This window comes from Cervus elaphus, chromosome X, assembly GCF_910594005.1.
Source record: "Cervus elaphus chromosome X, mCerEla1.1, whole genome shotgun sequence".
Classification (NCBI taxonomy): Eukaryota; Metazoa; Chordata; class Mammalia; order Artiodactyla; family Cervidae; genus Cervus; species Cervus elaphus.
Genome location: NC_057848.1, coordinates 41,844,411 through 41,866,203, shown reverse-complemented (window position 1 = coordinate 41,866,203; position 21,793 = coordinate 41,844,411). Strand labels below are relative to the sequence as shown.

The window sequence follows — 21,793 nt, the reverse complement described above, 5'->3', positions numbered from 1 at the left end:
CTAGCTTAAAACTCAACATTCAAAAAACAAAGACCATGGCATCTGGTCCCATCACTTCATGGCAAATAGATGGGGAAACAGTGGAGACAGTGAGAGACTTCTTTTATTGGGCTCCAAAATCACTGCAGATGGTGCATGCAGTGCATTATTAATTCAGTGAATTATTAATTCAGCCATGCAATTAAAAGACGCTTGCCCCTTGGAAGAAAAGCTATGACCAACCTATATAGCATATTTAAAAGCAGAGATATTACTTTGCCAACAAAAGTCCATCTAGTTAAAGCTACGGTTTTTCCAGTAGTCATGTATGGATGTGAGAGTTGGACCCTAACGAAAGCTGAGCATGGAAGAATTGAAGCTTCTGAACTATGGTGTTGGAAAAGACTCTTGAGAGTCCCTTGGACTGCAGGGAGATCAAACCAGTCCATCCTAAAGGAAACCAATCATGAATATTCATTGGAAGGACTAATGCTGATGCTGAAGCTGAAGCTCCAATATTTTGGCCACCTGAAGTGAAGAGCTGATTCATTGGAAAAGACCCTGATGCTGGGAAAGATTGAAGGCAGGAGGAGAAGAGGATGATAGAGGATGAAATGGTTGGATGGCATCACCAACCTGATGGACATGAGTTTGAGAAAACTCTGGGAGATGGTGAAGGACAGGGAAGCCTGACGTGCTAGATTCCATGGGGTTACATAGAGCCGGACATGACTGAGCGGCTGAACTGACCTGAACTGAACCACTGCCAGATCAATGTTCCATAGCATGGGGTCATCCTAAGTGTCTTACTCTACTGTGTGGCTCTAAATTCTGATATCTTCTTTCTCATTTCCAAGAACCTCTACATTGACCTTTCCCCAATGATCATCCAGCACAGTAGAGGCAGACAGAATGTGCTCATTACAGTTTTTGTTTAGGTTATCAAAGGATTCTGTTTTATAGTAACTAGCAGAAGACACAGAGTTAAGCCTTACATCATCAGTCACAAGGGAGATGTACAAACGTTCTGCAGAAAAGGAAGACAATCTAGAAAGTGAACTAAGAGGAAAGAGTCCCAAACCCTTGATTTGTTTACTTGAGAATCATCTGTGGTCATGTGAAAAATGCAGGTCCCTCCACCCCTCTCCCAGAGAATCCTACTTAGAAGGTTTTGCCCAGGGACTAAGATAAGCATTTTGACAGCAATTCTCCAGGGGACTGTGCTACAAATCCAGTCTTATAAAAAGCATATCTTTCCCATAAATACAGTCAGTTATCTTTGACAAAGGAGCAAAGGCAATACAATGGAGCACAGATAGTCTCTTCAACAAATGGTGCTGGAACAACCGGATATTCACATGCAAAAAAAAAGAATCTAGTCACAGACCTTATATTCGTCACAAAACTAAACTCACAATGGATCACAGATCTAAATGTAAAGTGCAAAACTATAAACCTCCTAGGAGAAAACCTAGACAATCTTGGGTATGGTGACGACTTTTTAGATACAACATCCAAGGCATGATCTGTAAAAGAAATAACTGATAAGCTGAATTTCATTAAAATTAAAAACTTCTGCAAAAGATAATATCAAGAGAATAAGAAAAGAAGCCAAACACTGGAGGGGCAGGAGAGAAAATATTTGCAAAAGACACATCTGATAAAGGGCTATCAGCCAAAATATACAAAGAACTCTTAAAACTGAACAATAAAGCAAAATACTCAACTAAAAAATGAGCCAAAGATCTTCAGAGACACTCTACCAAAGACATACAGACGGCAAATAAGCACATGTCATTGGAGAAATGCAAATGAAAGCAACAAGATACCACTACACACTGGTCAGAATGCCCATAATCCAGACATTGGCAATATCAAATGCTGATGAGGGTGTGGAGCAACAGGAACTTTCGCTTATTGCTGGTGGGAATACAGAATGGTACAGCCACTTTGGAAGACAGTTTCTTAAAAACCAAATATGTTCCTACCATATGATTAGCAATTGTGCTGGTATTTACCAAAAGAAATTGAGACCTTACATCTACACAAAAACCAGCATACAAAAGTTTAAAGCAGCTTTATTCATCATTGCCAAAGCTTGGAAGCAACCAGAATGTCCTTTAGTCGCTAAATGGATACATAAACTGTGATACATCCAGACAGTGGAATATTATTAAGCACCAGAAAGAAATGAACTATCAAGCCATGAAAAGATATGGAGGAATGTTACATGTGTATTACTAAGTGAAAAAAGCCCATCTGAAGATGCTACATACTGTCTGATTCCAACCAGACGAAATCCTGGAAAAGACAAAACCAGGAGAATAAACAAATCAATGGTTGCCAGGGGTTGGGGTAGAGGAGAGATGAATTAGTGGAACACAGAGGATTTTTAGGGCAATGAAAGTACTCTGTATGGTAATTATAACAATGGATATATGTCATACATTTGTCCAAACCCATAAAATGTAGAAGACCAAGAGTGTGTCCCTAATATAGACTATATAGAATTTTGGTGGTGATGATGTATATCAGTGTAGCTTCATCAATTGTAACAAATATACTATTGGTGAGGGATATCGATAATGGGGGAAGCTATTAATTGTAGGAACAGTTGGTATATGGAAAAATCTCTGTACCTTCCTTTCAATTTTGTTGTAAACCAAGAACTGCTTTAAAAATGTCGTTTTAAAAAAATGAAAACAAAAAAAATTTTTTTAATTCATATCTAAAGTATTTACTTCTTCAAAGGCTGTTCAAAGAAATGTTTCAATATAGAAAGTGACCTTGTCCTTTAAGAGATAGTATATCTCCTGGTTGTTGGCCCCTGTGGTTCATGAATGAAAACAGTTTTTAAAAAACTAAGTTACAGCCATGACTGGTTCTTAGATTAGACAGGCCTGAAATGTTTTGCACCCACACAGAAATAGAAACTGAAGAAACTTACGACATTATTGTTACATAACTAAAGAGAACTATGTAGAAAGTTAATTTTTTTCAATAATGAAAGGAACTCCTCTAATGAGTAACCTTTGAGATTCCTTTTTCATTGTACCCTGAGTATTTCACACATTCTCATGGACTCCAGATAAGTAATTTTTTAAAAATCTTTTGTTATACTTTAGAAACCATAACAAAAGGGAAAATACTGATTTTGAAGAGAAAATTTTTGAAATCTTGTGAAAGATTAGATGATAACCTAAGATAGGAGGCATTTGAGTGCTTCCTGTTAAAAACCACGCACTGAAATCCACACAATCACCCTGAGGACAGAAGGAGGAAATGGACAAATTAAAGACTATTTCCTGCACTCTAAAGATGATAAGTTTGTTAAGAAATTCCCTAAAATTCATTGGCTTGGCTAGTCTGTAGCTATTAAGGTCAGGCTCCCTTCAATGCCAGACTATCCCTGAAAAACTGGAAGTCATCGCCCTGGGGCTTCAAAAATGACTCCACGTTTTTCTGACTGGAGATTAGGGAAAAAGTCTCTGGCAGTTTGTTTGACGTGATTTTAAACTAGTATTTAAACAAATTCTGACTGATAATGAATGAGCCATGTGTCTTTCTTCTGTGGTTTTGATTGGAAAGGATCTCTCTAAGGGAGAGCAGGGAGGAAGAGGTGTGGGCTAGGTGCCAATTCTGTGAGGTGGTGGAAGAGGTCAGCTCTGTGTACTGGCTGCATCCTCAAGGGAGTGGGGATGAATAATAAAAAACCATATAGCTAGCATGTATTGCATGATTACTCTACAGATGTTAGCAATTAGGCCAACTCCAAACACTCTTCATATAACAGCCCTCAAAACATCCTTAAGAGGCAGCACTATTGTTACTACTCCCATTTTACAGATTACAAAACTGAGGCTGAGAGAAGTGACTTGCCCCAATCACGCTGCTAGTATGAAAGAGAGTCAGGATTTGAACCCAAGCAGTATGGCTCCAGAAAAGAGAATAAGGTGGTAAGGGCAAAAGGTACAGAATTTATACCAGCCTGTCCAATATAATTTTCTGAGATTATGGAAATTTGTGCTGTTTGGTACAGGAACCACTAGCCATATGTTAAATTGGCTAGTAAGACTGAGCAACTTAAGTTTTAATTTAATTTTAATTAATTTAAATTAAAATGTAAACACGGTCATGTGTGACTAGTGGCTCTTGTATTGGACAGTACAGGTCCATGTTATAGGAAGAATCCATGCTAATGACCGACTCTAGGAATGTGTATGACAAGAAGTGATGTCCCTGCTGCATTCCCCCCACCATTGCATGCCAGCAAACCCCCACTCTCTTGGGATGGATGCTATCCCATGGTTGTAGCTTATCCCTGCACCACAGCAGGAACTAAGGGCTGAAAGCCAGCCAACCAGCTCAAGCACCATTGCGGTCAGCTTTGGTAAGTACTGGGCTGAAGATGAACACTTCAGCCCAGAGGAAGAAGAATGCCTTCTTATTTGGTTGGGCCAGTTTTTGATAATTTGTTCATCCAGAGGGGATGCTAGTTTTATAATCTGCACTAAGATTCATTTTGTGCTGGTATATGCCCCAAGTTGGGGCTTTCCAGGTAGCTCAATGGTAAAGAATCCACCTGCCGATGGAGGAAATGCAGGTTTGATCCCTGGTCAGGAAGATCCCCTGGAAGAGGAAATGTCAACCTACTCCAGTATTCTTGCCTAAAAAATTCCATGTACAGAGGAGCCTGGCAGGCTACAGTCAGTGGGGCCATAGGGAGTCAAACACAACCGAGTGACTGAGTACAACACGCTACTATATATAAAACAGATAACTAATGAGGACTCGCAGGAGATGTGGGTTTGATTTCTGGGTCTGGAAGTTCTCCTGGAGGAGGAAATGGCAACCCACTCCAGTATTCTTGCCTGGAAGAACCTCATGGGCAGAGAAGCCTGATGGGCTACAGTCCATGGGGTTGCAAAAGAGTCAGACACAACTGAGCAACTAAATAAAAACACATGCTCCAAGGCACTTCCCTAAATTTGTCTAATAAGAACTCCAAGAGCTAGGTTATCATCTCTCTCAGAGCTACCCTAATTTCTATATTTGGGTTACTTTCCTGCACAGTCTGCCATGGACTGAGATAAAGTTTTAAGATTTCTTCCCTTCCTTTCCCTGCCCCTGCTAAAGAGAGATTCTTTGAAGGTTTTCCCTGTGATTTTACCAATAACAACTTTAGGAAAACCAAGGGGAATTAATAGCTTAATAAACTCAGGGATCCTACAAGTTATAAGACTTCAAAGTCTATAGTAATGGCTCTCTCCAGACTTCACCAAAATATCACCAGGGCCAGGCTGCTTCTTTAAAGGCTTAGTTCTTGGGGAGGCAGATCTATTCCATCCTTCTTTCTTTTTATTCCTGAATTATAATGCTCCTGAGTTGCTTAACCTTGCCCCCAAGTCCTCACCCCAATCCTGAATGTTGTCTAACTTTGGATACTACCAAACGTTCAAAAACCTATTCATAGAGCACCTCCCGTGTATCAGGCATGGGGTGGAATAAGACACAGCCCCTGCTCTCAAGGGAGACGGCAGCCTGGAGAGGGTGACCACTAAGTAAACAGGAAATGACAATACAATGTGCTGAGTATTATGACACAGGAAAGTACAAGGTGCCATGGTACATGACAACTGCGCACGTACCTAGGCTAGAGAGGTCAAGGAAGGCTTTCTGGAAGGGAAGAGATGCCTGAGCTGAGATAAGAAGGACAAGTTAGAAGTGTCCAGGTGAACCGGCGAGGCCTGGGCCACAAGGGCATGCAGAGTGCTTCTGCTATTCTGCCTGAATGCCGGGTCTGTATGCCACTCTTCTGTTTGAGTGTCTGAAGAGTGAGTTTGAGGAACTGAAAGAAGTTCAGTGTGGGCTGGGTGGTGGGTGCAAGATGACACTGAGGCGACAGAGCCAGTTAGGAGAGCAAGCATAAAAGGCTTTGTTGCTCCTGCTGATGAGTTTGGACTTTAGGCCGCAGGCGCCAGGAACCACTGAAGGGCTTAAAGGAGAAGCAACAGGTACCACCAGCAGGCAAGTGAAACTGCAAACCTCACATGAGAATGATCTGTACTGGGGAGTCAGGGGGACGCCAGACTGACCCACGTGAATTCAATGCTGTCTGCCTTCACCCACCGTGCCCCTCAGCTTGCCTGGGAGCACCTCTGGGGACAGGGGAAGAGAGGGAATGCCAACCCCCAGGCCACCTGGGAGGTTTCTGTTCAAAAATTCATGCGATTTTTTTGGTGTCCTATTCCATGATAGAGCCATGAGGGTTGTCACATACCAAAAATATTCATATTTTTCATCCAGTCATTGGGCAAAATGGACATTCCAGGATAAAGGCCCTGTTCATCCTATAACTTCAGAAGTTCTGGATGTGGCCCTCCATACCCCACTCTCTCAGAAACAGTCTGAATGAACGATAGATGGGGGGACAAGGCCACGTGCAGGGCACTCTGCCAACATCAGACCTCCTGATTCCCTACCTGGAATCACATAAACTAAATACCCCCAGTCCTGAGACCATTCTGCCTCAGCGCCAGCCTCCAGCCTCAGAGACATTTCCCCATCTGGGCAGTCCACCCCTTCAGCAATGCCTCTGACCTTGCTCCACCACCATGCCAAGCTCCACCCTCACTTCTCACAGAGCCTATCTACACTTCTGCAAGCCTCCATCGTGCACTCTTCTTTCTATATAAACAACTGTGTCCAGCGCTGTCACCTCTACATTGAAGCTCCAGGAGTAAAGAGACAGGTTTCTTATCTCTGCTCACCATTCAGAGCTTTACCCACTATGTATGCTGAGGTTTTATTAAATTCAGTTGATTATCCTGGTTCTTTCTTCCCTGTTCTGTTGTTAATAATCAATTCTAGGCTCCAAAGGAAAGGAAATAATGAAAGATTAATTTAGAAAGTTAACAAATTTTGTAGATACAGTCACACACAGGAAATATAAGTTATTGTCTGGGGGCACTAAACTACTTTTTAAACTCTGGGAATGATAATTTTCCTTTTGAAAGATAAATACCAATCACTCATACATTGCTGGTGAGAATGTAAAACAATACAGTTACTCTAGGAAATAATTTGGCGGTTTTTTAATAAAACTAAATATGCAATTACCATATGATCCAGCAATTACACCCTAAGGCATTTGTTCCAGAGAACTGAAAAGTGATATTCACATAAAAACCTGAATATGAATATTTATAGCAGCTTTCTTCATACTTGCAAAAAAACTGAAAATAACCGAGATATCCTTTAGTGAATAAAAGGTTAAACAAACTGATATATCCATATCATAGAACACCATTCAGCAAGAAAAAGGAATGGACTATTGATATATACAACAGCTTGGATGGATCTCCAGAGTATTATGCAGAGACTGAAAAATATAGTCAGCCTCTGACAGTTATTAATATATTTTGTATGATTCTGTTCCTGTTACATTCTTAAAATGACAAAATTATAGATGGAGAACAGATGAGTGGTTGCCAGAGGTTAGAGACTTGGGGGAGAGGAGTGTGGGGAGAGGGGGTGCAGGAAGGAGGTGGGTGTAGCTATAAAAGGGCAACTTGGGACTTCCCTGGTGGTCCAGTGGCTAAGATTCCTCACTCTCAATGCAGGGGGCCTGGGTTCAATCCCTGGTCAGGGAACTAGATCCCACATACCACAATTAAAGATCTCTCATGTAGCCACTAAGACCAGGTGCAGCCAAACTGATTAACTGATTTTAAAAAATAAATAAAAGGGCAACTAGAGGGATCCTTGTGGTAATGGAACTGTTCTGCATCTTTGCATATGATAAAACCGCATAGAACTACACACACATCCAAATGCCTGGACGGAACACTGGTGAAATTGGAATAAGGTCAGTGGACTGACTGTACCAATGTCAATTTTCTGGTTTTAATACTGCACCCTATATGAGATGTTACCATTGGAAGCAACTGGGTAAAGGGTAGATAGGATCTATAATTATTTTTTAAGGTTTTCTTTTTAAATGAGACACCAAAAGCAGATGCATTTTTCATTGCAGCAAACTGTAGAAAGGAATAGGGTATTCTGTTTATGTTTTAACTAGGTTAGTTCCAAAGGTTCCTAATGCAATCACAGTCAGTCCCTCCGCAGTAAGTGTACTGTCCATACTCACCAGTAGGATAGAGTGTAGTTAGTGTCAGGACTTGTATTCCTTCCAGGGAGCCAAGTGCACTTCATGTACCTTAGGTTGTGCCAAATGCATTGGAGCTCAGTAACAGCAGACTCAGGATCACCTAGAACATCCAGCCAAGAGTTTACGACTGTCCTCTCCTTATAGTGCCAGCTAGCCAATCACTCTGAGGCCTGGGGGTGATGAGGGTGCTTCAGGCTGCTTTCCCAGAAAACTGACCCCTAACCTCTCACTCCCATTTGACCCAGAAGGCACCCAGGAGGGAGAAAACCCAAATCTAATTTGCTCACAACTTTCTCTCTCATCTCAGATTAAGAAGACATCTTTACTATCAAGGGACCCTAACTCTTGTACTCCTAACTAGAGACAGAGTTTAAAGGTCAAACAATATTTCAATCATAGGAAATGACTATGAAGTTTCCCAAATGAATGTGAAAACATAAACAACCATTAGATCTACTTGTCGTTACAAAAAAATACGTTTACTGAGTTATAATTTACCTTCCTGTCATTTGAGCAATACTGACACATCTTGTTTTAAAAATTAAAAAAACATTCCTCTTGAAGCAATTTAGGGAAAGGTAAGCAAAATATAACTCTTAGTCACTGCCTATTGTGTGTTATGGTCTTAGGAGCCAGAAAATCTTATTGATCTGAAATCTCTATGCTTAGAAAGCCTTTTAAGTTAAGATATAACATCTCTAACTTAAACGCCTTTGTTTAAAATTCACACCTGCTATCTCTCGTGATCCTTAAAAGGCTATTTTTTGTCATAATACAATTTTTGGCATCACCAATCATTTTTTGGTCATAATACAGTTTAGGCTTTATTCAGATTATTAAACTCCTCGGGAAATGAGAATAGGGGAGGTTAAGTTGTTATAAACCATGATCCCAGCCTCTTACCCATACTGAATAACATGGCTGTTATTTTTTTAAGGCACTGGACCTAGGATCTGAAGATCTACAGCAACTCACTCAGTTTCCTTCTTCCTCATAAAATGAATCAGGATAATAATACACACCTTTGTCATTTCACAGAATAAGCTTAAGAAGCTCGATTCAGGGGAAAGGCGTGTGCGTGTGTGCGTTGAGGGTGTGCCATTGTATATTACTTTCCAAATTATTCAGTACTCTATAACTACCATTATTCATTCAAGTTGTCTGTGAGCATCTCACAGTTATCAGTGTGTTGTCAGCATCTAGTACAAGTGCCTGACACTTATTAGACTTAAGTGTTTGAAAATGGAAAGAATTAATGAACACTGAACATAAGCAGGTAGATAATTTGGATGTATTCTCTAAATGCCAAGAGATAGTGCTTTCAGTTGTTACCTTCAGGGGGAGAGATGCACTTTTCCACCAAAATGCTGGGCTTTTCACTTTCATTGGTGCTGCACTGGGACCCCACCTGCAGACAGATCCTCTCATTCAGGGGCACTTCTTTTGAACGATGAGTTTCTGGAGCAATTTTCTAAGGTAAAGAAATTTGGTATTGCTGTAGCCAATGCACAGAAATACATTTATGTAATAAAACATTTGCATGCTGAAATGTGTAAAGAAAATGAAAAGTTAGCAAATGGTATGCAGTTCAGTGATTGTCAACTGGGGGTGATTCTGTTCTCCCACCCCTTGATGACATTTATTGATGTCTAGAAACATGTTTAGTTGCCATAACCGGCAGGGGGCAGAGTGAACTGCTACTGGCATCTAGTGCTGCTAAACCCTCTACAAGGCATAGGACAGCCTTCCCCCCACCTCACAACAAAGAATTATCCTGCATCAAATGGCAGTAGTGCCACCATTGAGAAACCCTGGTAGAAATAAAAGACAGTTCCTCACATTTTCATGTATAAACATCATGACATTTTCTATAAACCTACCATGCTAACATGTCAACTGTCTAAGAGCAATCTCAAAGGAAACACAGTGAGATTATCAAAATTCAATTCCAAGTAGATGCAGTGTAACATCAAGACTAAGGTCAAAGGAACTGGTCTAAGAATCTGGCAACTCTGGACACCTCTGAGGAGAGGAAGTAAATAAGGGGAACCTGAGGGCTGAGGAACGACTTTTCACCAAACATCTTTCTGCACTGACCATTTTGACGATCTCACATAAACAGGAATGATAAGGGCTGACGTTATATGCACTGAGTGCAGCACACTCTTATTCTGAAAGGTAAGCTTTGTGGAACCACAGAAAGCCAACTTATAGACAGCCTACAGATAAAAATCACAAATCGTGTTATGATTTAGAATAATGAGATTAAAGGACTCTTCAGGAAATTCACATTTTCCAAGGTGAAAGAGTTGGAATTATTAAGAACGGAGCTGCTTTTAATCAGAGTTCCAAGGCGCTTCCTGTTTTGTAATAGTTTCTGACTCAAGTTGGAGACAGCATTTCCTTTTATATACGTGCTGAGAGCCATGAAGGAGAAATTTTGTCAGAGTTACCTCTATCTACCACTCTAAAGGGGCTACTCTGCCATTTCACACGCCTGCCAGCAGCTGAGCATGAAGGCGACTGTGAGAGACTCTCAAAATGAGGACCCAAGGATGTCCTCTGAGAGGTAGCCAGCCAATCATCAATCAACAAACCATAGCAGAGGCACAGGGAAAAAAACAAAGACTTTATGAGACACTGAATAGCTCTAAGGACTAGCCAAGACAGCACTCTAAAAGAGGAGTTCGTTGGTCAGCCCTGGAAGAAAAGAAAAAAAATGTCTGCAAACAAAATTGTGATGGGGAGAAAAGGTGATTCGGTCCATGAACATTGAGTAGGTTTGTCCCAGCAGCAAAGCCATGCCTACCCTCAGTGGTGCCTCCAGCTATTCTGAGCCAAGGACATTTTCACAACAAATTCCTGACTCCTTGCCAAGGAACCTACTTATCATTTGGCTTTCCATATAGTTGCTGCCTACAGGGATGGAACATACTAGCTGTGCCAACAAAAGCCTCTCGAGACTGTTTTACCATTATTGTTCTCATGGTGAAGTAAGGAACTGGTCCTGGATTGATAAATGCATGCTGAGGAAATGAGGTTTCTCAAAAGACTCTTGAGAATGTTTTGGCATTATTGTTCCCATGATGAAGTAAGGAACTGACCCTGGATTGATGAATGTGTGCTGAGGAAGTGAGGTTTCTCAACCTGTGAAGCTGATGACCAGTCTCAGGATTTTTGGTGATGATGGCAGGGAAGCTCTGAATGCACATTTCACCAACCACACTATTTTACTGAGCAAAAAATATACCCCTGAAGGAGCCGCCCTGACCAAGAATCCTTGATAATTCTTTGAGTTTGCCCTTTGAGGACACCCAGGGGAAAATGTATGGTCAAATGCCATCAGTGAGAATCATCAATGAAAAATCTCAGTTCTCTTATTATACTAGATATTGTTCCAGTGAGTGGGCTGGGGAGTTTTATTACACAAGTATTTTTAATAAATAGAATTTCTTAAATTAAAAACATACTTTAGTACCTAAATCTGAATCTTTTGTTTTGGGCATATGAATAATAAAATAACTTAGAAAAGACATGGTAGGGGAAAAGATAAAATACTTAAAAAAATATTCTCTTCTGAAGCTCAAGGCAAATAATATTAAACTGGCATGAATAAAGTAGGAATCCCAGTTGTCAATGACTGCCAAGTCAAGTGTGCCTCTCTCTATCAGACCAGGAACCAAATCCCTCCCAGCAGATCTTGATGAAGTATGTCTGATGGCTCCCACGTGACTTTCGGCTGTGGTGACTCATTCTACTGGTAGCTGTTGTATGACATTATGCTCCACCCCTCAGAGAGTCTGGGCTTCTTTGAAAATTTATCAGAAATCAAGGCCAGAGTCCTGAGCCTATCCCTCCCCCTCAAGACCAATGTTCATTTGGCTAGGTTGCAGCTTTCCCAATTCCTAATCCTTTCTCAGAAGGAAAGGGGGGTCAGCTTGACCTTTAGCCTCTTTGGATTCCTAGACAGAACAACAGCCTTTTAATTTATTCACCGAGTGAGACTCACCTGTCTCTTGGTGATGAAAGAAATCTAAAATCTGAGGCCAGATCCTTCTAATTGCCAGATTAGATATCACTAAAACACTGGTGGAGGGCAGCCACTTGAACTAGTCTTCTATTTTTTTTTTTTAAATTATCTACGATTCTCTATGTCTCATCTTAATGTTTCTCCAATCTGAAGACTGAAAATGACCTCAATGATTTACCTCATTTAGCAATCTGGGACCATTAGATGGTCACAAAAACACCATAACACATACATGCTATTATAATGCCACTGCATCAATATGCTTCAAAGCATATATACACCCCATGGGCCTTCCCTGGTGTCTAAGTGGAAAAGAATCCACCTGCCAAGCAGGAGATGTGGGTTCAGTCCCTGAGTCAGGAAGATCCCCTGGAGAAGAAAATGGCAATCCACACCAGTATCCTTGCCTGAGAAATCCCATGGAGAGAGGAGCCTGGCAGGCTACAGTCCATGGGGTTGCAAGAGTCAGACACGACTTAGTGACTAAACAATAACAATATGTACATCCCAGTGTAATCTCACAACCTTAATGCTATATTCAAAGTACAGAGAGAGGGGAAGAAAATCTCTCCTGCCATTGATTCTCAGACTCAGGATTGTAAACTTCAAAAGGACCAGACAGGAAATCCCCCATCACTGATTGGAAGTGATAATCTGTGTTTATCACAATCCTGACATTGGTAGCCTTCAATGCTGCAAATGCCTGCAATAAATGAATAGGCCTTAGGCAGAGGCCACCCTTTATAGGTTTCTTTGGGAGCAAAAGGGAGGGACCAAGATTAAACAATAATACTGGTTGAACCATACGTATGACCTATAAAAGAAACAATTTTACATGATTCGATCTAACAGTAATCATAATAAAAGCTAACAATTACTGAACACTAACACTGTACCAGGTATATCACAAACCTTATCTCCTTTCATAAATGTACACCATTCATATGAAGTAAGTATTTTTACTAGACTTCCCCCACCCTCCAACATTTTACAAACAAGAAAATGGAGGCTCAGGCTCAGAGAAGTTAAATGACTTGCCTGTCTAAGGCCACAAGACTTGAAAGGGGAAGAGACAAAATTTCCAACCCAATTCTGATTCCACTGCCTCCTAAAGTTACTTTTATATCTAAGTTTCTGTAACTATACTGAGGAGTCAGCCCCATTTCTAGGTTGGCATATCAGCATATTTAGCTGACTGATCCTTGAGCATGGCTGACAGGCTAATGAACAAGGCCCTGTTAGAAAGATGGTGATCTCTCCTGGGGGTTTCAGTTAGATTATTTAGGTGACACACTAAAAAGGGTCTTTCCTGTAATTTCTCAAGGCTGAACTACAAGAAGCTGTCACTAAGACTCCAACTGTCTAAGGCCCATCCTTGGGAACAAGAGGAAGCCAACAGTGTGAAAAGGGGAACTGGTCTACCAGAGTTTCACTGGCTTCCGCATTTGGAGGACCTCTCTTAAAAGGCAAATACTCGGAACTGATCAGTCTCTTATCAATCGACATCTAAACTACAGTTAACACCTCTGTGGGAAGGCAGATTAGCAAGTTCCCCTCCAGAGGGAGAGCCCATTTCATCCTCACTTCATTAAGCTTTCCCATTCATTAGTTTTGGTGTCCTAGCAAGCCAGAGAGGTGTAAAGCCACAGCTTACACACAAGGAAATGAAGGCTCAGAGAGGTTAAGGACTTTACCCCAGGCCACTGAGCTAGCTGCATGGTGCACTAACTAGTTCTCCAGACTCTTCCTGCCACCAAACTGCCTGGACATGATGATTCCACAGTTCACTGAGCCAAAGTACTGTCATTAATAACAACTTCTCATTGGCCTCCTCAAAATCCTGGGCAAATTCAACCCCAAACATCCTCCATCTTCCCCACCCACACACTGAAAGAAGATAGAGTCACCTCTCTTACATGGGAGGGGCATTGGTTCCAGGGCCTCCTGTGGACACCAAAATGTGTGGATGTTCAAGTCCTTTATTTAAAATGGCCTAGTGTTTGCATATGACCTCTGCCCATCCTCTCCTATACTTAAATAATCTCTGGATGACTTATAATACCTAGTACAATGTAAATGATATGGAAATAGTGGCCAGTTTGAAAAATTCAAGTTTTGCTTTCTGGAACTTTCTGGGATTTTTTTTTCCTAAATATTTTCCACCTGCAGTTGGTTGAGTCTGCAAATGCAGAAACCAAGGAGTGTATACAGGTATAAAACAGTTCTGAACAGAAAATATGATGCTTTGAGGAACCTGTCAACTATAAGGGGCTACAAACCAATAAGGCTCTTAAGAGAAATCTCCATTAAATATGATTATCAAAAAGAATCCGAAATCTTGTTAACAAAAATTCACTGAAATCGGTTGCACATCCGACTGGGAAAAGCTGAAAGTTTCTCTCATTTTTCCTCAAACATCAGGGAATCTTCTAGTCAATCCCACCTTTCACAGACATCTTATTTTTTTCACTTTCCATATGGCCATTTTCTTTGGCATCACATAGATCTTGCATATCTACCTGTGCATGTGATTAATGAGATGGTAAATGAGAAAATTCCCTGAGAAACTGAGAGTCTTATATAAATACAGTGCTTCAGGCAGCAACACAGAAACCAATTTTAACATAATTAATTATTCATGGAGTGCCTATAGGAACCAATTTTAACATAATTAATTATTTATGGAGTGCCTACTAGACAATGATACCTAATATTTCCTAGGACAGTAATAACCTCAATTGTATTTGATTAGCAAATATTTTCTGATGTTCACAGTTTTGGACATAGTTGTTTCCATAATTTTCCCAGTTAAAAAATTTGGACACAACTTAAAGTAAAAACCCCACTTTGAAGTTAGAATGTGGCTCATTCTTAGCTCCAACTCACAGTTGTTCACTTTACCTTATCAGTGTGATCTGTTCCAGAAAACTTACCTTATCCTGGTTGTTGCCAAAATGACTGAAATACTTTAGACTACAATTCGGACTGGCTCCCTCAGGAGGATTCCATGTCCATATGATGGTGCAGAGGTTTTCAACAGAAACACTCAAATTTGTCACAGGTGGCTGAGATTCTGTTCAAATCAAGCACAGGAAACACATTTATCAACAGCAGCCAGTGTTTTCAATGGTTCATTTCATTTTTCCTCCAAGTCCCAGAGGCCAGGAAACATAAAACTGAGTTAATGAGAGCTAACATTTACTGACCCAGGTAGTATCCTAAGTACTCTCCACAAATGAATCTGCTCAGTCCTCACAACCTTAGGAGACAGGGACTATCAGCTTGTAAAGATGAGGCGACCGAGACAAGGGCTTTGAGTCACTTGCCCCATATCCCATGGCTGGTAAATGACAGAGCTGAGATGCAAACCCAGGAAGTGTGGCTCCCATGCCGCATCACCTGCCATAGGGTAAACTCAGAGGACAGTATATTCTTAAATGTCCAACTTTTCCTCCTGTGGGTATTTGGGGTCCCCTACACTTCCTCACCAAAGGGCACTCGATATAGACAGCTCCCTCTCAGCAGTTCTGTGAATGTGTTGAAGCGGCTCATCTTTAACTGTGCTTGCTAACGTGACCTGGTAATTGTTTTTTAATGACTATTCCAAAGAAGTACTGAGAGAGAGATTTAACAGCCCTGGTTGCTCCCCTGAGGTCTGACACTAAACAGCTGGAACTGTAGCTTTGGCGAATCTGAAGAGGGAAGAGAAGAGGAGAAACAGTGAACCAATGTCTTGAAAAATGTGTTTCATTTGGAGAAAACCCACCACTGTTTCCACCAAGTATTTACTGACTCTATTATTTTGGACTCAGCTCTAAGACCAGGGAAAGGAGTTTTCATGCTTCTGCCAAATGCAGGGAAGGAAACAGAGAGGGAAAGGAAATATCATTTCAAACTTTCCTGAGAACTTCCAGGACTACCAAAATCACCCCCCAGAGACTGGATAAGGGCTTCTCTGTACTATCTTTGCAACTTTTCTATAAGTCGAAAATTATTCCAAAACTCAATTATTTAAACTAATGGAAACTTAATCATTATTAATTACTTAAGAACTACAGCTATATTAACTTATCAATGGGTAGTTATATTTTATACTCTATGCCAACACTTTGGAGTACTCTGGGCCTCTTACATGATATGCAATATTTACAGCATTACCTTCCTTTTTAACGGAACAAAAAAATGCCATCTGTCCCAAAACATCAACCCGACAGGCACTATGTAGTTGTGATTCCCCCCAAAATCAGTTTTCTACACAGCAGCCTGCACCGGCCCTGAATTCTCAATATTCGGCCCACCATTCCTGACTCAACTACCATTAGCATTTCTGAAAGGTAGACCAAAGGCCCAGCTGTGGGGAGGAGCAGCCCATAGCAGGCCAAGTCCTTGTAGAAGCAGGGAGTTCCTATTGCACTGCATTTAAACCCAGCTGGTGCCAGGGGGCACCAATGGCTCAGGCGACAATGATTTTAAGGTAAGATTTTAAGTGATTAAAAGTTAGGATTTAAGTTAGGACTTAATATACAGTTATTCCATTTTGGCCTTTCTGGCATCACATCAATGATATTTCTGAAGACAAATCGTTTATCAGGTATACAGCCTTTAATGAAAACTTTGTTCCTACTGGAGACCACACTCTACTTTAGGATTATCTCCCTTACTGTGCAGTTTCCAGAAACGCACTGCACCAAAAGTCCAGGAGAGCTGGTTTAGCCCTTCCTGACATATTTATTGCCTTCTCACCCACCTCCCACTCCCACACAGAAATTAAAGCCCTCACAATAAAAATATTACCTATTTATGGTTCGCTTTAAATCATACCCCAATTTTCAAGGTAGTTTCAGACTTTTTAAAATCTATCTTTTAACCTTGGTGTTTTAATAGAACATTAGCCTCCCCTATTTCCCATCTCTCAAATGGATTTCTTTTTTGCCCATTTGTTCTGAAGTAGATCCCTGGCTCAGGAAGATCCCCTGGGGAAGGGAATGACAACTGACTCCAGTATTCTTGTCTGAAGAATTCCATGGACAGAGGAGCTTGGCGGGCTACAGTCCATGGGGTCGCAAAGAGTAGGACATGGCTGAGCGATTAACACACAGAGACACACACACACATCCTTTAGTCAGATCTTCTAACTCGTTTGCATTTTAGGGTATTTGTGGCTCTCTGCCATCCTTTTTTTCCCTAATAATTCCTTCCATTTCTCTTGAGATTCTTCTACTTCCTATACTTTAAAACACACACTCACAGAAAGTTTAAATACAATCTGCAAATGTTTAAACGTATCTGAATACATGTATGTGGGTATAATACATCCAGACTAATTCATAAACAAGTGGAGACTGTGCTTCTTGTAAAGCTCTCTAACAGCTCTTCATCTGTAAGACATTTCATTTCAGCATAGTATAGTGATTAAGAGCACAGACTATGGAGCCAGGCTGCCTGAACTCAGATGCCAGCTCTGTTACTTACTAGCCAGCAAGTTACTTAACCTCTCTGCCTCTCTCTGCATCTATAACATGATGATAATTATAATCAAAGAAAATTGTTATTATGAGGATTAAATGAGTTACTACAGATGAAAAGCCCCAAACAGTGCCTGGCACAGAACAAGGGCTATGTAAATACGTGCTATGTGTTTTCTTTTTGAAGAGACCAACAGTTCTGAACGGTTGCTTTGGTTTTCTATGGAATTGATATCTGCCCATGGCCTTAGAGACAGAACAAGCTTATCTGCCTGATAAACTTTTCTTAGGCACCTAATTCCAACCATTTCTTAAGGGTTGATCACTGACTGGAAAGGGGAGTGGGAAGGCCAGGGGGACTCAAGTTAACTACCCTTGATTAAACTTCAAACCTCAAGTGACTCTGTATGGTCATTTAGTGCAAGATCCCATTCTAATTCCGAATGAATATGTTCAATGCTGTCTCTAATAAGAAGGCTTAACTCAAAGCTTGTGCTCCCTCTCGTTCAGTCACAGGAGCTGGCAGAAGCATGCATATGTTGGGAAAAGTCAAGGAAATCACAAGTCATACGTGAGTCATCCATCTCCTTCCTTTACATCTTAATCATCAACCTCTTTTAGTGCTTTCCTTGCAACACCTCTCTTAATTATCCTGATCATATTCAGGTGCTCTGCTGGGTCTCATGAGGCAGGCAAACATACAGCAGTAAGGCCCGGGCCTGGACAGAAGATGTGCATGACCCATCTTTTTCTAGGGGCCACCTCCAATCCTAGATTCCTGCAGAGCTTTGCACTCTGGTGACCCCCCCAGCCCCACACTCAGTCAAGTCTTCCTGTTGACCTCTCTTTCAGTGTCATTCCCCTCCCTCTGCACCCCAACTCAGCTTCAAGGGCAAATGAAGCCTTTCTGCCTTGACTGGTTTGGCCAATGCACCCTCCTGCCAAGCTGGACTCCTCATTGAGCCCACAGGGGCACACCGCCATTACTTCTGAGCCTCTGCTCCTGCTCTCCTCCTGAACTGGGAATAACTTCTCCTCCACCAACTCAAATGTCACCTACCCTAAAAGTCTAGCTCAAATTTTATTTCTTCCTCAGAATTCCCAGCCCTCAGCTTCCCCTCTTCTGAATGCCTATGGTACTTATTGTTTGGACTACACAGTCTGGCAGTCATTAAGCAAGTCCCCAATACATGATCATTCGCTTTTTACCAACGGCCTGTACACACTTGCATGAATGCCAACCAGTCCTGCCCTGCTGCTCTGAGAGAGGCCCAGCTCCCCTCCCAGCCAAGGACTCCCCTCATTTCTGCAGAGGGAGGCACTGAATGCAGTGGTTAGGGGCATGGTCTCTGGAAGCGACTGCTGGGGTCAGAAGCCTAGCTCCCTCCTACAGTCTACCACCTACGAGACTCTGAGCAAGCCTCTGGGCCTTGCTGTGCCTCAGTTTCCTCCTATACAAAACAAGAATGGTAACAGCACCAACAGGAGAGGTTCTGTGGAAAGATAAAATAGGTCAAGTGGAAAACTTGAACACTGCCCGGCATAGAGTAAACACTATATAAATGCTAGTTGTTATTAAGAATGCCAAAATGTGGGCTTACCAATCTAAACAGACTAAAACTAAGCTGGTAACCTAATCATTTTTATAAACACTCAAAAGATTAGAGCTGAAGGAGCCCTTAAAACTTACAGAGTTCAATCTCCTTTCACAGAGAACACTGTTGCACAAGGGAGGGAAATGACCAGTCCTGAAGTCCCACAGCTGGGAAAGGTCAGACCATTATAATAGTCAAGTCCCCTGTTTTGTTTTGCTTTTTTTCCCCCCACCATATCTTAATGCAATTGTATCAATATTTCCAATGGGAAAAAGTTCCTGTATTTCTAAGTAACTAAGTCACCAATGAACCTCTGTGACAAAACTGATTAAGTTGGGGATTGCCAGTATTAGCTAGAGTCAGCTGTTTGTTGTTCCAGGTGTGAGGTGTGTGGGAGAGGGAGTCTGAAGGAGGGAGGGGACTGGAGTAGCACTGTGAAAATCAGGAGACTAAGGAGATGGGTGGCTTCCCTGCTGGCTCAGCCGTAAAGAACCCGCCTGCAATACAATGCAATGCAGGAGATGCGGGTTTGATCCCTGGGTTGGGAAGATCCCCTGGAGAAGGCTATGGCAACCCACCCCAATATTCTTGCCTGGGAAATCCCATGGACAGAGGGGCCTAGAGAGCTACAGTCCATGGGGTCGCAAAAGAGTTGGACGTGACCAAGTAACTAAATGACAACAACCAAGGGGATGGGTGACTCTCCTCCCTTCTCTGGACTGTAGCTGCCCCATGATTATGGAAACCAGATCCCCCCCCCCAAGTGAAGTAGGAGCATGGGGGGCACAACGATTACACAATATACTCTAAGGCTCTAAGCCAATGCACAAAACCTGGCTCAGTACTAAAGAAGGCAGGCACTTGAATGAATGACTGACAAACTACAAACTTCCCTCAAGTCTCTACTCAAATGCCGCCTTTTCAGTGGCAGTCTACGTAGTCCACCCTATTTACGATGGCAAACCCCTGGACTGCTTTGTTTTTCTCCATAGTACTTATTGCCCTCTAACATACTTTATATTTTACTTTTCCCCCCTTATTCCGACTCTACCAATAGCATACCAGCTCCAAAGGGCAAGGACTCGATCTGTTTTGCTCATCACTGTATTCTCTGCCCCTAGAACACTGCCTGGCACAGGGCACACAGAGTCTGCATACGTTTTGTTGACTGAATCAATAGAGGGCATCCAAGTTTCCTAATCAACATTTCAACTTGGATTTCAAAGCCCAAAGCACCGGTTGAAAAAGCAATAAACAAACTGTGGGTGTTCGTGTCAACGTGACAATAAAACCTATCAACTCTGGAGCTACTATCGTCACCAAAAACACGTCCAGAAGGCCGCTCAGGCCAAAATCTGTCCCTCAGGAATTCATTAGTGCCCCCTCCCCCAAGTTTTCACAGTAACTCGGGTTGATTAATTTAAATGGCCGCACCAGGTGAGGAGTATATGAGAACTCGTATCTGTGCAACTTTTCTCTAAATCGAAAATTATTCCAAAATATAAAAGTTACTAAAGAAAAAAGCATCCACGCGGATGGTGCTCTGGATTTTTCCCATGGATTTCTTGTACGACAGAGGAGACACGTCCTTTGCCTACAGGGACTAGGCGCTTCAGAGGTTCCCTTCGACTGCCACCTCGCTGGACCCGCCGCGCAAGGAGCCTCGGAGCGTCACCCGCTCTCCCGGACCTTGGTCGCCGTCCCCGCGGGCTCCCGGCCCCTCATCCCCTCTCCGGGCCACGGGCGACACTCCCGCCGCCGACCCCGCGAACTCCTTTCGGGCCCCAGGCCTTGGCGCCAGGCTCCTCGGCGCTGCCCGACGGCCAAGGGAAGTGTGGCGACAAGCCGTCGTCCTCCCGCCCCGCCGCCCCCGCCGCCCGGGATCCGGGAAAGCCCGGTCGTCCCGGGTCCCCCAAGCTCGAGCGGGGCGCGGGAGGCGCCTACTGCCGCGGCCGCGGGTTGTCCCGAAGAGGGCCCTCGACCCCGACTCCCGCCGCGGCCCTCGGCCCCAGGCGCCCCGGCGGGCCTCTCGGCCGCGATTCCCGCTGCCCCGGCCGGGGGACCGTACTCACCCGCGGGCGCAGCCACGCCGCCACGGCCGGCGTAGAGCAGCAGCGCCCACAGCCCGCAGAGCCGCGCCGGCCGCTCCATGCAGCCCCTCGCTCGGAGCCCGGCCGGGCTGCAGCCTCCGCAGTCTCCGCCTCTTTCGCTCCCTCTCCCACTTCCCGGCTCCGCCGCCCTGGAGGCTGGGGGGGGCCGGCGCAGACGGGAAGGGCCGCCCCGCCCACCGGCCGCAGGTAACCCCGGGGCCAGCGCCGCGGAGGGGCGGGGCGCCCGCGGCTCCAGCAGCGGCTTCCGAGGCGCGACACCTGGCCCCGCGGCAGCCGAGCCTCCGTCGCGTCCCGGGAGTTCGATCGCCGGCCAGGCAGAGCGGCCCGGACCTCGTCGCGGCCCGGCCCCGGCGCCGCCGGGCTCGGTGCGAACGGTGGGCAGCCCGGAGGAGCCTCGGACATGCCCAGCCGATCACCCGGGCAGGGCAGGGCGGGCTCCGGGA

The 21,793-nt window shown here is 43.3% G+C and overlaps 1 protein-coding gene and 1 non-coding gene across 2 annotated transcripts in view; both read right to left on the bottom strand.

The window, feature by feature from the left end:
- Window positions 1-21,475, bottom strand: part of IL13RA1 (interleukin 13 receptor subunit alpha 1) — a 67,916-nt gene extending 46,441 nt beyond the window's left edge. The window contains exons 1-4 of the mRNA XM_043896062.1: window positions 21,312-21,475; window positions 15,113-15,252; window positions 9,482-9,620; window positions 8,129-8,249 (exon numbers count right to left, since the gene is read on the bottom strand). Coding sequence (XP_043751997.1) covers window positions 8,129-8,249; window positions 9,482-9,620; window positions 15,113-15,252; window positions 21,312-21,390 — 479 coding nt within the window. The 5' untranslated portion in view covers window positions 21,391-21,475. The remainder of the gene's footprint in view (window positions 1-8,128; window positions 8,250-9,481; window positions 9,621-15,112; window positions 15,253-21,311) is intronic.
- On the bottom strand, window positions 16,521-16,648 carry LOC122691116. Its single transcript, XR_006340352.1, has one exon. It is a non-coding gene; the product is annotated as a small nucleolar RNA SNORA35 (small nucleolar RNA).
- Window positions 21,476-21,793: the final 318 nt, after the last annotated feature.